Source organism: Canis aureus, chromosome 7 (genome assembly GCF_053574225.1).
Source record: "Canis aureus isolate CA01 chromosome 7, VMU_Caureus_v.1.0, whole genome shotgun sequence".
In the NCBI taxonomy this organism is placed as follows: domain Eukaryota; kingdom Metazoa; phylum Chordata; class Mammalia; order Carnivora; family Canidae; genus Canis; species Canis aureus.
Genome location: NC_135617.1, coordinates 7,398,666 through 7,412,282, shown reverse-complemented (window position 1 = coordinate 7,412,282; position 13,617 = coordinate 7,398,666). Strand labels below are relative to the sequence as shown.

General features: G+C 42.3%; 2 protein-coding genes across 11 annotated transcripts in view; one reads left to right on the top strand and one right to left on the bottom strand.

Annotated features, from left to right (window-relative positions):
* Positions 1-4,492, bottom strand: part of OSTM1 (osteoclastogenesis associated transmembrane protein 1) — a 35,460-nt gene extending 30,968 nt beyond the window's left edge. Inside the window, exon 1 of the mRNA XM_077902869.1 lies at positions 4,030-4,492. Within this exon, the coding sequence (XP_077758995.1) occupies positions 4,030-4,413 (384 nt within the window). The 5' untranslated portion in view covers positions 4,414-4,492. The remainder of the gene's footprint in view (positions 1-4,029) is intronic.
* Positions 4,493-4,668: 176 nt separating this feature from the next.
* LOC144317031 (uncharacterized) overlaps positions 4,669-13,617 on the top strand; it is a 69,962-nt gene continuing 61,013 nt past the window's right edge. For 3 of the 10 annotated variants that reach the window (XR_013382898.1, XR_013382896.1, XR_013382897.1), the window contains exon 1: positions 5,067-12,191. The gene's annotated coding sequence lies outside the window, so the exon portion shown is untranslated. Of the gene's footprint in view, positions 4,810-5,066; positions 12,192-13,617 lie in introns of those variants that run through there. The other 7 variants (XR_013382899.1, XR_013382895.1, XR_013382902.1 and 4 more) reach the window with 6 other exon arrangements.

Genomic DNA, 13,617 nt, shown 5'->3' with positions numbered 1-13,617 from the left:
TCACAGAGAGAGAGAGAGAGAGAGGCAGAGACACAGGCAGAGGGAGAAGCAGGCTCCATGCACCGGGAGCCCGACGTGGGATTCGATCCCGGGTCTCCAGGATCGCGCCCTGGGCCAAAGGCAGGCGCCAAACAGCTGCGCCACCCAGGGATCCCGCATTGTTAATATACTTAATGTCCGCTTTCCCTAACAGACTATAAGCTCTGCTCATTTACAGCTATATCCCTAGTAACTACTATTAACTGTACATAATAGGTACTCAATAATTTTCTTGAATGAATGCAGAAGCAGCATTACTTTCTGATCACTAATAAAAGACAGATTATTGTTATTCTAGGTTGAGTCTCTCTATATATCCCTAAGATTTTATTTATCAGTCTATACTAAAAAAAAGTATGTTGAACAGTTCCAGATATATACTCCTAATCTCTAACACCTTCATTAAATATATATACATATCTTTGTAGATCTACACCTACCTATCTATATAAATTTTTAAGCCAACCAAGGAGAATGAGATACAGCTAAGCAATTCAGAGTTTGGGGGTGTGGTCAAGGCATCCTAGCAGCTTCTCTGAGGATGCTGAACAGCTCAGTGAAATCACGATCAGTCTATACTAAAAGATTGAAAGTGTGACTCTAAGGAAATCAGTCAGTTATACCACTCAAGTTTCACAAATCACTGTATTCTTTACTTTCTGATAATAAAACTATATGTGGTCCTTGTCTCAGTAACTCCAAGAGGAAGTGACAAGAAAATAGAATTCTCATCAGGCAATCTGTTAAATGAATTAGCTTGCTATAGCCAGAGAAATAGCTTGCTAATTTCTACATTTGATTCTTTTTCTCCTTGCTATATTCCCTTCCTCTCCCAATCAATCCATGGACATGGATTTATCCTGAAGAGATGATAAAGGATATCTTATTCAAAATTCAGCTCATAGGTTTTCTCTGATTAGCCCCACCTTGCTCTGTTCTCCTTTAATTCAACAACTCCTTCCCCCTTTTGCTGTAAACTGCTATTGTACAAAACATAACATTCCCATTGATGATTTTTTTCCTTCTTTCTTTTTCTCAAAATAGGTTTATTTCCCCAACTACACTGATAGTTTGAAGCTTGGGCCTTATCCTCCTTTTCCTTTTGTATTGTTTTACTAGCCCAATATTTAAGAATAGCATGTGCCTGCTGATTAAACTGATTTAAAGGAAAGACTGAGCCTCCGTGAGTCAAAGAAAGTACACTACTCCCTAGAAATAACCTCCCCAACACACACACAAACAAATGATTCCTTCAAGGTCACTTCTAAGAAACTCAGAACACTTTTTTTCCATCCATTACACATGATGATTCAATTCCCAAGCCAATCCAAAAAACTCTATTAAATCCATGAAGTATCTCCTAACTGTAGAAATCATGCTTTTGAGCTAGCAAAGCTAGCTCTCCCTTCCTTCCTCCCTCCCTCTTTTATTAACCCCCTCACAGGACCTACCACCACATGACCTGAAAAGCACTAAAATCACCAAAAATGGAAGGCAGACATACCACTTCCTAAATTCTAGCTCCTTTCTCTACTGAAGAAAGGAAGCAAAAGAGGTCAAGGTCTAGGATGAACTGGAGTGGAAATCCAGATTGAGCAAAGGGTTTTTCTGGGTTTGTGTTTTTGTTTTTGTTTTTTTTTTAAAAAACTCTTTACTTTCTTCCTTTCACACAAGGGTGAGGTGAGCCTGGTGCCCAGATCATTGGTAGAATCTGATAGGCACAAATGAAAGGAAGTTTCTGCCCCTACCCCCAACTCTCTTGGGCAGTGAGGAATTCATGTGGAAATTCAAACACAGACTGGGTGATGATTATAATACTAGAGTTTGGGGTAATCTTTTAACCTCTTCCTAATTCCACAGTATCTACACAAATGAGGAACGCATTTGCTCCCTCAAAGGATCCAAGCTTTGCCTCATGACTCAATCATCTTGGCCACAAAACAACTCACCTAATTGCTCAAAATCCAATACGATGTCATATCATACCCTGCTAATAGTGACAAGTCTTGGGTACTCTATTTTTAGATCATAAGAAGACAGGTAGAGAGGGATATACATCCACTTTGCTATACCTAATAGAAATATGCCTGGAAAATATTGCAGATAAGCCTAAATTTATTTAACCTATGTTAAAATCAAATACAAATGGAGACCAGATTTGAACATTCCCTGATGAAATAAAACCAGTTCGGTCATACAAACAGAAGTTTAATTTAGCTTATTTTGCAAGACAAGTGAGGTTAACTTGACCTGGGTCACCTCTTGCTTATCCCTTTGAAAATCATACACCAGACTTCTATTATTCCCCAGAATTGAAATGAGGCAACTACTAACCAATTCTCTTTAAGAAAATTCTTACGAAAAATAAAAAGAAGGTTCCTATATTGTAACCAGCTCTGTGAAGAATTAACAGTCACAGTCCCATACTACATACACTGCTTTATAACAATGAATCTCTGAGCCTCATTCCATGTTTTGCTTTTAGTGCTCCCAGTTTACAAACTGTCTTTTTTCATGTGCACAATAAACTTCTACTAATTGCCACTTCGGTGATTCATCGACTTTAATTGTTTCTTTCCAAACTTGAAAACTAGCTCTTGGGACTCCTGGGTGGCTCAGCAGTTGAGCATCTGCCTTTGGCTCAGGGCACGATCCAGGATCGAGCCCCACATCAGGCTTCCTGCATGGAGCCTGCTTCTCCCTCTGCCTATGTCTCTTCCCTCTCCCTCTGTGTCTCTCATGAATAAATAAAATCTTTTAAAAAGTGTAATAGTATTGGTAAAACCAGAAAAAAAAAAAACAAAAAAACTAGCTCTTTACAGAAAGATCAACCACATCATTTATTTCACGCAAATAAGTTTCCTATCTATGTCAAAAAAAAAATGGATTTAAGTAATAGCAGGCTGACAACGCAGGATGCAACTCTAAGTTCGTATTTTGTCAGATTGACTATGATGTATGAAATAATTCCAATCACATTTTCGTGAGACTACTGGTCCTCTCCATACAAGAGGAACTTTCCCTCCCTATGATCCCAACGTCATTCTTCGTGTTTTTTCCTTTACAAGGCCTATCGGGCCCACACCTCATGACTCCTACCAGCCCTGACACTCTTACCCTTTACTACTCTAGACCCTGTAAGTTTCTTATTAGCAGGAACATGAATTCTCTCCCCTCCTTCCTCCCTCCCTCTTTTATTAACCCCCTCACAGGACCTACCACCACATGACCCGAAAAGCACTAAAATCACCAAAAATGGAAGGCAGACATACCACTTCCTAAATTCTAGCTCCTGAGAACTACTACTCTGTGCTAGTCTTCTAAGAGCTCTTAGAGAGTCACTCGCCAGGACCATGCCAGCTACTAAGCACTGGACGTCTGGTTGACCGGCTGCAGACTTGTCTCCATCACCAAGATAAACTCTCACATGTTATCTCTTTTGATCCTTGTAACAGTCACACCGGGCGGGCAGTTGTTTTTCTCCATTTTGCAGAGAGGAGGAAACGAAGATTACAAGATAAATTAATCCAAGACCAAGCTGCTGTGAAGTGGCGCCTCTGATGTTATCTGGCCACAATGCTCCAGCCTCCTAATCACTACTACACTCTCCCCACCCCCCTCCTTCCCCCCCCCCCCCCGCCCCAGCTCTTTGGGGTTTCAGGAAAGGGTCCTTCCTGGGAACATCAGGCAGGGATGGGAAGAAGCTGTGTCGGGGTGGGGTGAAGAGGGTAAAGGAGGGAAAGGAAAGGTGGGGTGAAGGGTGCAGGACCCCCGAGAAAAACAGCCCTATCGACCTGCAAACAGCAGCCACGAGGGCAAAACTCCAAACTCCGAGGCCTGTAAGGCTATCCGCTCTGACGGTGCACAGTCCCAGGCCAACCCCTTTTCCTTACAAACGGGGAAACTGAGGCTCCCGCAGTAAAAGCATCACTGCGTCCTCCTCCCCCGACCCACCACGCCCCGGAGGTCCCGGGGTGCTCCTCTACCCACCCCCACGGCTCGGCTGATGTTGTCCATCTTGCCGGCGACCTGCTGGAAGAGGGGGTAGCAGGTCTGACACAGGCGCACCGGCCGCGCGCTGCGCACCAGGCACCCGGTCAGCTCCGCGCTGCTGCGGGCGAAGTCCAGTAAGAGCTCCCGACACTCGGGATCCAGATCCGGCAGGCCGGGGGGCAGTGACAGCGGCCCCAGCCTTCCGCCCTGCAGCAGGCTCAGGGACAAGTCCTCCACCTCCAGCAGCCGCTGCTCCGACAGGAGGTCGTGGAGGACCCTGTGCGGGCTGCCCGCCAAGGCGAGCGCGCCCGACCACAGCAGCAGCAGCAGCAGCAGCAGCAGCAACGACCTCCGCCGCGCCGCTGTGGCGTCCGGACCCATCGCGGGGTTCGCGCCCCCCGCCCCCCGCGCCGCCGCCTCCCCGGCCCCCAGCCGGTGCCGCCGACCGCCGCCGCTTCCGGCTTCCTCGGACGCAGGCCGCGAGCCGGGTCACGAGGCGCGCGTCATGGCCCCGCCCCCTGCGCGCGGCGCCCCTCCCCATTGGCTGCCGAGGGGGCGGCGCGCGTGCGGAAGCGCGCACGCGGGGGCGGGGGCGGGGGCGGGGTCGCGCTCCCTGCCGGCTCGGAGCGCCCGGCGGGAGGGGCGGCTGGAGCGGGGCGACCCCCGCGTCCGACAACTGAATCTCGGGGACCTGGGCCCGCCGTGGGGGCTCCCTGCGTTCTAGAAGCCCGAGGACTCCCTTCGCACCGCAGACGGCCTCCGCCGTGGGAATCACGAGTGAGTTCCCAGAGAAAGCCCTGCTGGCAGGTGCCTTGGCAGCTTCGGCTTGCTGATTCCTTTGCCTAGTTCCCTCCTCCATCCTGTTGGGGAAGAGTAATAACATCTGTTGATTATTTGGGATCGTAGAGCCTAGTGGCTTCCGAGCTTTTTTTTTTTTTTTTTTTTTTTTTCTTTTAACTTGAAACTGTCAACGCCAGCGATAACGGGAAAATTCCGTATGTGCATTTTCTTTTTTTTTTTTTTTTAAGGATTTTTATTTATTTATTCATGGGAGACACAGAGAGAGGCAGAGACCCAGGCAGAGGGACAAGCAGGCTCCGTGCAGGGAGCCCGACGCGGGACTCGATCCCAGGACCCCGGGGTCACGCCCCGGGCTGCAGGCAGGTGCTCAACAGCTGCGCCACCCGGGCTGCCCCACCCCCACCCCCCATATGTGCATTTTCTAACACGGTAGCCCACTGGCCACGTGGGACCGTTGAGCGGTTGTAACGTAGCTCCTGCGACCGAGGGACTTCAGTTTTCATTGTGCTTCAAGGTAAATAGTCCCACGTGGGGCGTGGTGCTGGGCTGGACAGCGCAGGTCTAGGCTCTCTCCCCGCGTCGCGTGGTCCCCCGGCGGCCAACGTCCAGGCTCACCTGGGGCTGAAGGGCTTCTCGAGGTGCAGCGCAAACCTGCATCCAGGCCAAAAACCCCTGCAAGGTGAAAGGTGCAAGGTGCAAGGTACGGGGCAAACCGCAGAACTGCAGACTCCCCATTTCTGACACGATGGCCGAGGACGCTCTCTAGCAGGCGCCTGATCCCATTGCCCGGGCTGTAGGATGAGAGCTAATGACCCGCAAAGTGGTTTTCTGGCAAGTATCTGGCGGAACAACTTTGGTCGGGGAAAAAAAAAAAAAAAAAATTCCTGGCTGTTTTGTGTCGTCCCGCTTTTTATTTTTGCCTTGTACAAACTCCCATGCAGTTCACGGTGCTAATTTAGGTTTCCGAGGGCCCTTAAAGTTACTTTCTACCCTGTGTTTGGTTATTGTTTTTGCAATTCCTAAATTTGCTTGGGATGGCTACATTTTGTTTCATTTTCCTTACCAAGAGTCTAACTTAGTAGGAAACCTGGCTTCTACAGCAGTAAATGTATTTCCAGGGAAGAAGAAACAAGTTGTCTTAATTTTCTCCAATGTTACCCTGTAACTTTTAGGTCTTCCTATGTATTAGAATTATCCTTCTTAGAAGTTCTTTCAGACATCATAATGGGTACATTGCTTAAACTCCGTGAGAAGTAGCGCAGTCGGCAACGTAACAAATGCACATATTCTGACCTAATAAGTCCTCTTCTAGGAATTTATTTTAAACATATACTAACCTTGTATAGACATGATTATTATTTTTTTAAAGATTTATTTATTCATGAGACACAGGGAGAAAGAGACACAGAGAGGCGAGACACAGGCAGAGGGAAAAGCAGGCTCCATGCAGGGAGCCCAAGGTGGGACTTGATCCCAGGACCTGGATCATTCCCCGGGCTGAAGGCAGGCACTAAACCACTGAGCCACAGCCACCCAGGCTGCCCTAGACATGATTATTAATTGCATTGTTGTTTGTAAGAGTAATAGAATAGGTGGAAGAGAATGTTAAAGAAATCATGGCCCTTTCTCCCTTCCCTTCCTGGAACAGAGTGTCAAAGCACAGGTGAGAAAAGGAGAACGCGGAGGGTAGAGGGAAAGCATCAGCCTGATGGAGGGTTGGATCGTGAGTAGGGTAAGAAGACTTTCCATTCAGGGCAGGGGACAGCACTGAGTGGGAGTTTGCTTACATTCAGAAAGATTGATCAAATAAGAAAATAAATTAAGGATAATGGGGATCCAGTTTCTCACTCTCAGAGGAGGGAGTTACAAATATGAAAACGGAAAAGTCGGGGTGCCTGGGTGGCTCAGTCGGTTAAGCATCTGACTCTTCATTTTGGCTCAGGTCATGATCTCAGGGTTATGAAATTGAACCCCATTTTGGGCTCTGTGCTGGCTGTGGAGCCTGCTTGATTCTCCCTCCCTCCCTCTCCTTTTGCCCCTCTCCCCCTAAAAAAAGAAAAAGAAAATGGAGAAAAGTAGAATGAACTCTGTAGTATTGGATTAGAATTAGCAATATCAGTGACTAGAAATATGTATAGATATAGAAATAAATATAGATATAAAGGTATATGTGTGTATATTTTATATATATTATATATTTTGTATATATACATATATACATATATATATGTGCACACATGCACACGTGTGTGTGTATGTGTGGGTGTTTTTCCCTAGCTTTGTCCACTAAGAAGGCCTGGGAGCAGAGGCACCCCACTAATAATAAGGAGTACATATAAGACCCAAATGGTGGCTTCTAAATATTATTATCCACTAAAGGGAACAAGAATCCTTGAAGAAATAGCTGATTCTACCAGTAGGGCAGAAAAAGCACAAGTTTAGCTTGGGTCATCTTATGCCAGAAAGCAAGAAAATGCTCAAAGAATTAATGGAGACAGGTCAACATACAGAAGCCAGTTTGAATAGGCTCCCAATGGCCAAATCTGGGACAATTTGAGCATCAAAATAATGATGGTTAACATGTCATAATCCACTGAATAAAACAGGAAACCATGAGCCTATGTTGATATGTTTCATGAGACATAAGCTATTGACACATTTTCAAAGTCACCCTCCCCAAATACTTATTAATTACAAATGGAAAAAATGAGCAAATTTACAGTGGAGAAATCTGTCAGGCTCCACATTAATCAAATGGTCAACATGAGTATCATCACAATAAGATAAAGAGAAATTGTATGCCACCCGATAGAATGCAGTTAGAAGATCAAAGCATCACTTCTGTTATATTCCTGCCAAAGGCGTATAATATGCTAATATGAGAAAGCATATTATACTTTCAAGTATAATACAAGTAAAATTAAATTCATTCTAAAAAAATAGCCTGTAATCTTCAAAAATGTTTGGCTATAAGAGTCAGGGAAAAACTGAGGAACTGAACCTGACAGAAAGGACATTATGGGGATGACTAGTGAAATTTGAATAGGGTCTGAGAATTAGATGGTAGTAATATATAAGGTTAATTTCCTGATTTTTATAATTACATTATGGTCATGTAAGCAAATACTTTTATTTGTAGGAAATATATAGAAAAGCACTCAAGGGTGATAGCATATCAAGTCAGCAACTTACTTTCACGCGGTTCTCGAAAAAATGATTTGTACTATGCTTACAACTTTTTTATAAGCTTTAAATCATTTCAAACTCTAAAAAGTATATTGTAAAGGCAATTAGGGTACAGCAATACAGTAGAATTCTATGCACTTGAAATCTTATGTACTGATGTGGAACAATTGCCAAAATAAATGAAAAAAAGGTGTCAGAAGAAAAGAATTTTTAATGCTCATGCATGGATATGCACAGTTTCCAGAAGGTTACACAAAAGCTGGTCACTTCGGTAGAAGAGGACTTGAGGAATGCGGGAACAAAGCTAGGAGAGAGACTATTCATTGTAAACTTTCATACTTACAAAATGTTCCATGGGAGTATACTTCTTACTGAAATAAATTAATAAAAACTACAAGAATTCAACTTGTCAGCCATCAGTGGGCTCAGGGCATTTATGAATCCCACAAAACTTTGCAGAATTTGGTATGTATGTATGTATATTTTTCTGAGAAGAAAGTCATAAATTTAAGCATATTTTTATAGGGGTCTATAATCCAAAAGATTAACAACCATTAATTTAAAATAAACCTCAGGGATGCCTGGGTGGCTCAGTGGTTGAGCATCTCCCTTTGGCTTGGGGCGTGATCCCAGAGTCCCATGATCAAGTCTCACATTGGGCTTCCTGCATTGGGGCCTGCTTCTTCCTCTGCCTGTGTCTCTGCCTCTGTGTGTGTGTGTGTGTCTCATAAATAAATAAAATCTTTTAAAAAATAAAAATAAAAGAATAATAATAAAATAAACCTCAGTAAAATTTCTTCCTTCAAGTTTGAGTTACATTAAATTTGCTTTTTATCTCAGCTGTCTTAGAATATGTGGCACAAACAACTAAAGCAAAACAAAAAGCCGTAATTCATTGTGGTAGGTACTACAATAAACAAAGATGACTGGAACACTATTGTGCTCTCAGAGAATAGGATATAAAAATCAAATGTGTACAATAAAATTAAATATTAAAGGAGATAATGTGGAAGTGTTTTAGAAGCATTAAAGATAGAACCAATTTAGGGGTGTGGAAAAGAATCAGACATGTCTCCAAAGAGGACGTGATTTTTGAGTGGTGTCTTATAGAATGAATAGGAATTTACCCAGAGGCAGCTGCAAGACTTGTCTTAAAGTTGCATCAGTATGGCAAACACTATTTTGTGGGGTTTTTTTTTTTTTTTTTCATGCATTTGAGAGAGAGAGTGAGGGAGCATGGGGAGAGTCAGAAGGAGAGGAAGAGAATCTCAAGCAGACTCCTGCTGAGCCCAGAGCCCTGCTCCATCTCACAACCCTGAGAACATGACCTGAGCCAAAACCTAGAGTCAGACACTCAACCAGCAGGGCCACCCAGGAGCCCCACACTATTTTGTTTTCTTAGGGTTAATGGTGGAAATTATGAGGATGGTGATGAAGCCAATTTGTCCACCTACTTTTCATGCTAAAAAACTTAAGTTTTATCCCATAGGAAATGGGAAATCTCTTGAAGACTTAAGCAGGACAATAATAGAATCAGATGGGCATTTAAAAATGGAACTCTCACAGCAGTGTAGAAAATTTTTTTGCAGTACCGAGACTAAAGCATAATTAAAGGAAAAGATGGTAAAGGCCTAAAGGAGGCTAAGGTGGGAGTGAGAGAGAAGAGGAATTAGATTGAAGAGCTATTTATGATACAAAAGGAACAAGAATTGATGACTATATAGTTCTGGAATGTGAACCAGAGATGACTCCATGGTCACAAATTTGGGTATCTGGGTGAATGGTAGTACCATGGACAGAAATCGAGAATAAAGGAAGTGTAGGGTACATTTGGACTGTGATAGAAACAGTGAGTTCAACTGGAATTTTTAGTTTAGGTGCTTTTGATAGAGACACCCAGGGAGCATTTTAAATTACATATCTGGTATATGGTAAGTGGCCTGGGCTAGAGACTCAGAGTTGGAAATTCCTGAGGTTTATGTGATAGTTGAGTCCATGAAGGTAAAGGAGTCACCCAAGACTGAGACACTAGGATTAATTAATGCTTGTTAAAGACTACATTCATGAATGATATACACAGTAGCTACAAAATTTAAGAATAAGATCAAGGAAAGGTCTTATCTTGACTATAAACCTAATAACCAAAGTAATGCCACTGCCTAAATTCAGGTCCTTTGCATCTTACATTATGGCAACGGCAAAGGGCAGAGATCAAAGGAAAAATATATAAGAAATCCAGAGAAGAGGAAGAGAATTTGACCTGTAGTGCTACTCCAAATTCCTCCAGTAAACTAAAAACATGAATCAATTTTCACGGAAAATTGTCAAGAAAATTTACCTATGTCAAATTACTGTGTTTTGTATACCTGAAACTAATATAACATTGTATCCCAATTATACTTCAAAAAAAGAAAAAAGAAAAGGCAATATTATATGCCAATTAAACATTTTTTTAATTTACCCCAAATTTGGAAGTAAAGCAAAAGAGAGTCAGTATGCTGAAACATTGTTCAGCAGGTCCAAACAAGGATTATTTAATTTTCAAGTCTAGGAGAATAAACGTATGTTTGGCTCTTTACTATTTAGAGCTCAGACACTATGAAGTTATATGTTAATGTATGGATTTCTCTCCCCTAGAAAAGATAACCCTGCAAGTTATAGTTTGATTACCCTGAAGATCATTAAGTTTTGTATCTAACCTAGCAATCTAATCCTAATATTATTTTCTTTTTTTCAGTGTCAATATCCAGTTTGAGAGACATTAATTAATAAGTATTTGATGCATTTTATTTTATATTTGTATAAGAGTCATATTTTTGACTATTTGGAAATTACACTTTAATAGTTATTTCCTTTAGAACGTGCGGAATGGGAGAAAGTAAGGCTGTAAGCCAAGAAGATAATCAAAGATGATCAGACAAGGCCCAGAGACCAAGTCTCCCTGCTAACACCTTTTCTCTGCTATGATCTATTCTCATCATTACAAGCAAAGTGATCCTTTCAAAACCTGGATTGGGTCATGTCGCTCTTTAGGCTCCAACTCTACTAGTAGCTACACATCTTACTCAAAGTTAAAGGCAAAGTCTTTACTATGTCCTAGAAGGATCTACATGGTCTATCATCTACCACTCCTACCAGCCTGCCCTTCCTCCCTAACCTGCTATATTTTTCTCCCTAGCTCTTACTACCATATTTAATCCTATACAGTTGTTTCTTTTCCTGACTCCTGCCACTGGAATTTAAGCTCCTTGAGAGCAAAAACTGACAGTTTTGTCTACTGCTCTATCTCTAGTACTTAGAACAATGCTTGGTACTTAATACGTGCTCCATAAGTATTTATTGAAAGATGGTTTCATTTAGAGGGGTGTGGAATATAAAAAGTTGGAGTCTTTAAAAGAAAGTGAAATAAGTGATTTTTTTATTTTTAAATTTTTTTTAAATAAGTGTTTTATATAGTGAAAAAGTGGGCATATTAGGTAAGGGTAATAAGACTGCCAGGCATTATTGAGTCCCTGTTTGAGATTTGTGGTCACAATTTTAAGGTGTGGCCAGTCAGCCTAATGATATGTTCTCTTTGGCAATAATCAGTTGTTCAGGTAAAAGTATAGAACAGCATAAAAGTCAAGCTTAAAATTGTTGGGACATTGCCGAGGCCAGTATGATGAAAGGAGAGAGCACCATACCACCTTGTATGTCTCCTCACCGGACCCAGTTTCCCATGCCTTTCCACCTTCTCATGTCATTCTTTTAGAACCATTGGGACTCACATTGTATCATCTATAATCTCCCATTTCCTCAACATCTTCTCGAAATAGTCCCTTAACCGTCTTTGCCCTAACAAAACCTGGCTATCCCTTGATGACCTCACTTCCTCTATGCTTTGTGACCTGTAAAGATTTCATGGAACTTCTTCAAAAGGAACCCTAAACTGAGGAACCCTAAGCTGAGATCACGCACCTTTCCAATTCCCAAGCAGAGTGACTTACTTTGATCTATTTTACACATTAGAGTTCGACATGAGATTTTTTAAAAATTCCACTAGGGGAAGAATAATTTGGAAACTACTGTTTCATTACATTTTTGCCATGGGCCACTATCTGCTATGTCTCTGCAATCATCCCATTTCCGAGATTATCCTGATTCTGTTCCACCATCAGGTATTGGCTTATGAGGTGAGATAACATGGCTTTCTAGTTAGACCTCTAAGATAAGCCACGTTTGAATCTGTTGTAGAGACATCATGCATCACTTAAGATTCTAGACACTGAGGCTCTGTGCTATAACAAAATGGGACTTTTGGGTTGTCTCCCTTGGAAGGGGGTGAGGGGAATGAGTGTATTTTGCCCACAGGAAGGAGAGTCAGTCAAATATTTAGATGAACTGTAGTAGTCATGAATCATTCACTAACCATTTCCAGTTTTTCTCCTGTGCACTAAGTGGATTGTACTTTGCTGTACCTTTGTTAGCCACTTAATTTGGCTAGTGAAAGGTGGCCAAAAATGACAGGTTGAAGCTTTAGAAATCAGTGTATGATTCACCAGATATCCCCTCCTCCCCCAGTTCCTCTCACCTTTCTAGACGATGGAAGTTCTGTCAGCCTGTATGAGAAAGCACGGAACAGAACCTCTAGTTGACCTGTGATGGACATGCAACTTGAGAAAGAAATAAACCTTTGTTTTTTTTGTTTTGGGGGTCTTTTAAAAGATTTACGTATTTATTTATTTTAGAGAGAGAGCATGAGCAGGGGAAAGAGTAGAGGGGGAGGGAGAGAGAGAATCTCAACCAGACTCCACGCTGATTTTGGAGCCCACCGTGGGGCTTGATCCCACGACCCTGAAATCATGACCTGAGCCAAAATCAAGAATCGAAGGCTTAACTGACTGAGCTACTCAGGCACCCAAAATCTTTGTTTTTATAAGCTATTAAGATTTAGGGGTTGTTTGTTACCACAGCAAAACCTAGTCACATGTTTGTTTGCTGATTTTCTCCCCACTATTTTCTCTAATTCTCTCTTTGGATCTCCTTTTGTATGTTAGTCCTTATTTTGAAGATAGTGCTGAACTTTCTTCAATATCCATTCTCTCCTTCCTTTTTTCCCCCTCTGCTTCCTTCCTCCCTCTGAGTTTTAGCAAAGCATATGACCACGTAGGCAAGACTACATTCCAGCGTTCCTTACAGCTAGATGTGAACAGAAGTATTACATGTACCTTATGAGTCATATATTTAAGTTTGTGGCTCTTCTTAACCTCCCTCCTGCTAGTTAGAAAGTGTTAACTGAAACAGCAGCCCTGGATACAGGGATGAATATGGATGTAACATATTTAGCACAACAGAGCCAATTGGTCATAATGTAGAGCCATCTGCCTATCTTAGGCCACAGAGGAAAAAAAAAAAGAAAAAGAAAACTTCTGTGCATTTAAACCACTGTATTTTGGAATCTCTTTGTTATACCAACTTAACCGTTCTCCTAATACGGTCCCCCTAGACTGTTACTTTAGTTTTCTCATCTTCTGTGTCCTATTTTTCCATCTCTTTGTCTTTTTACTTTACTTTCTGGAGATTTTATTAACTTTGTTCTCTAGTGCTTCTATTAAGTTT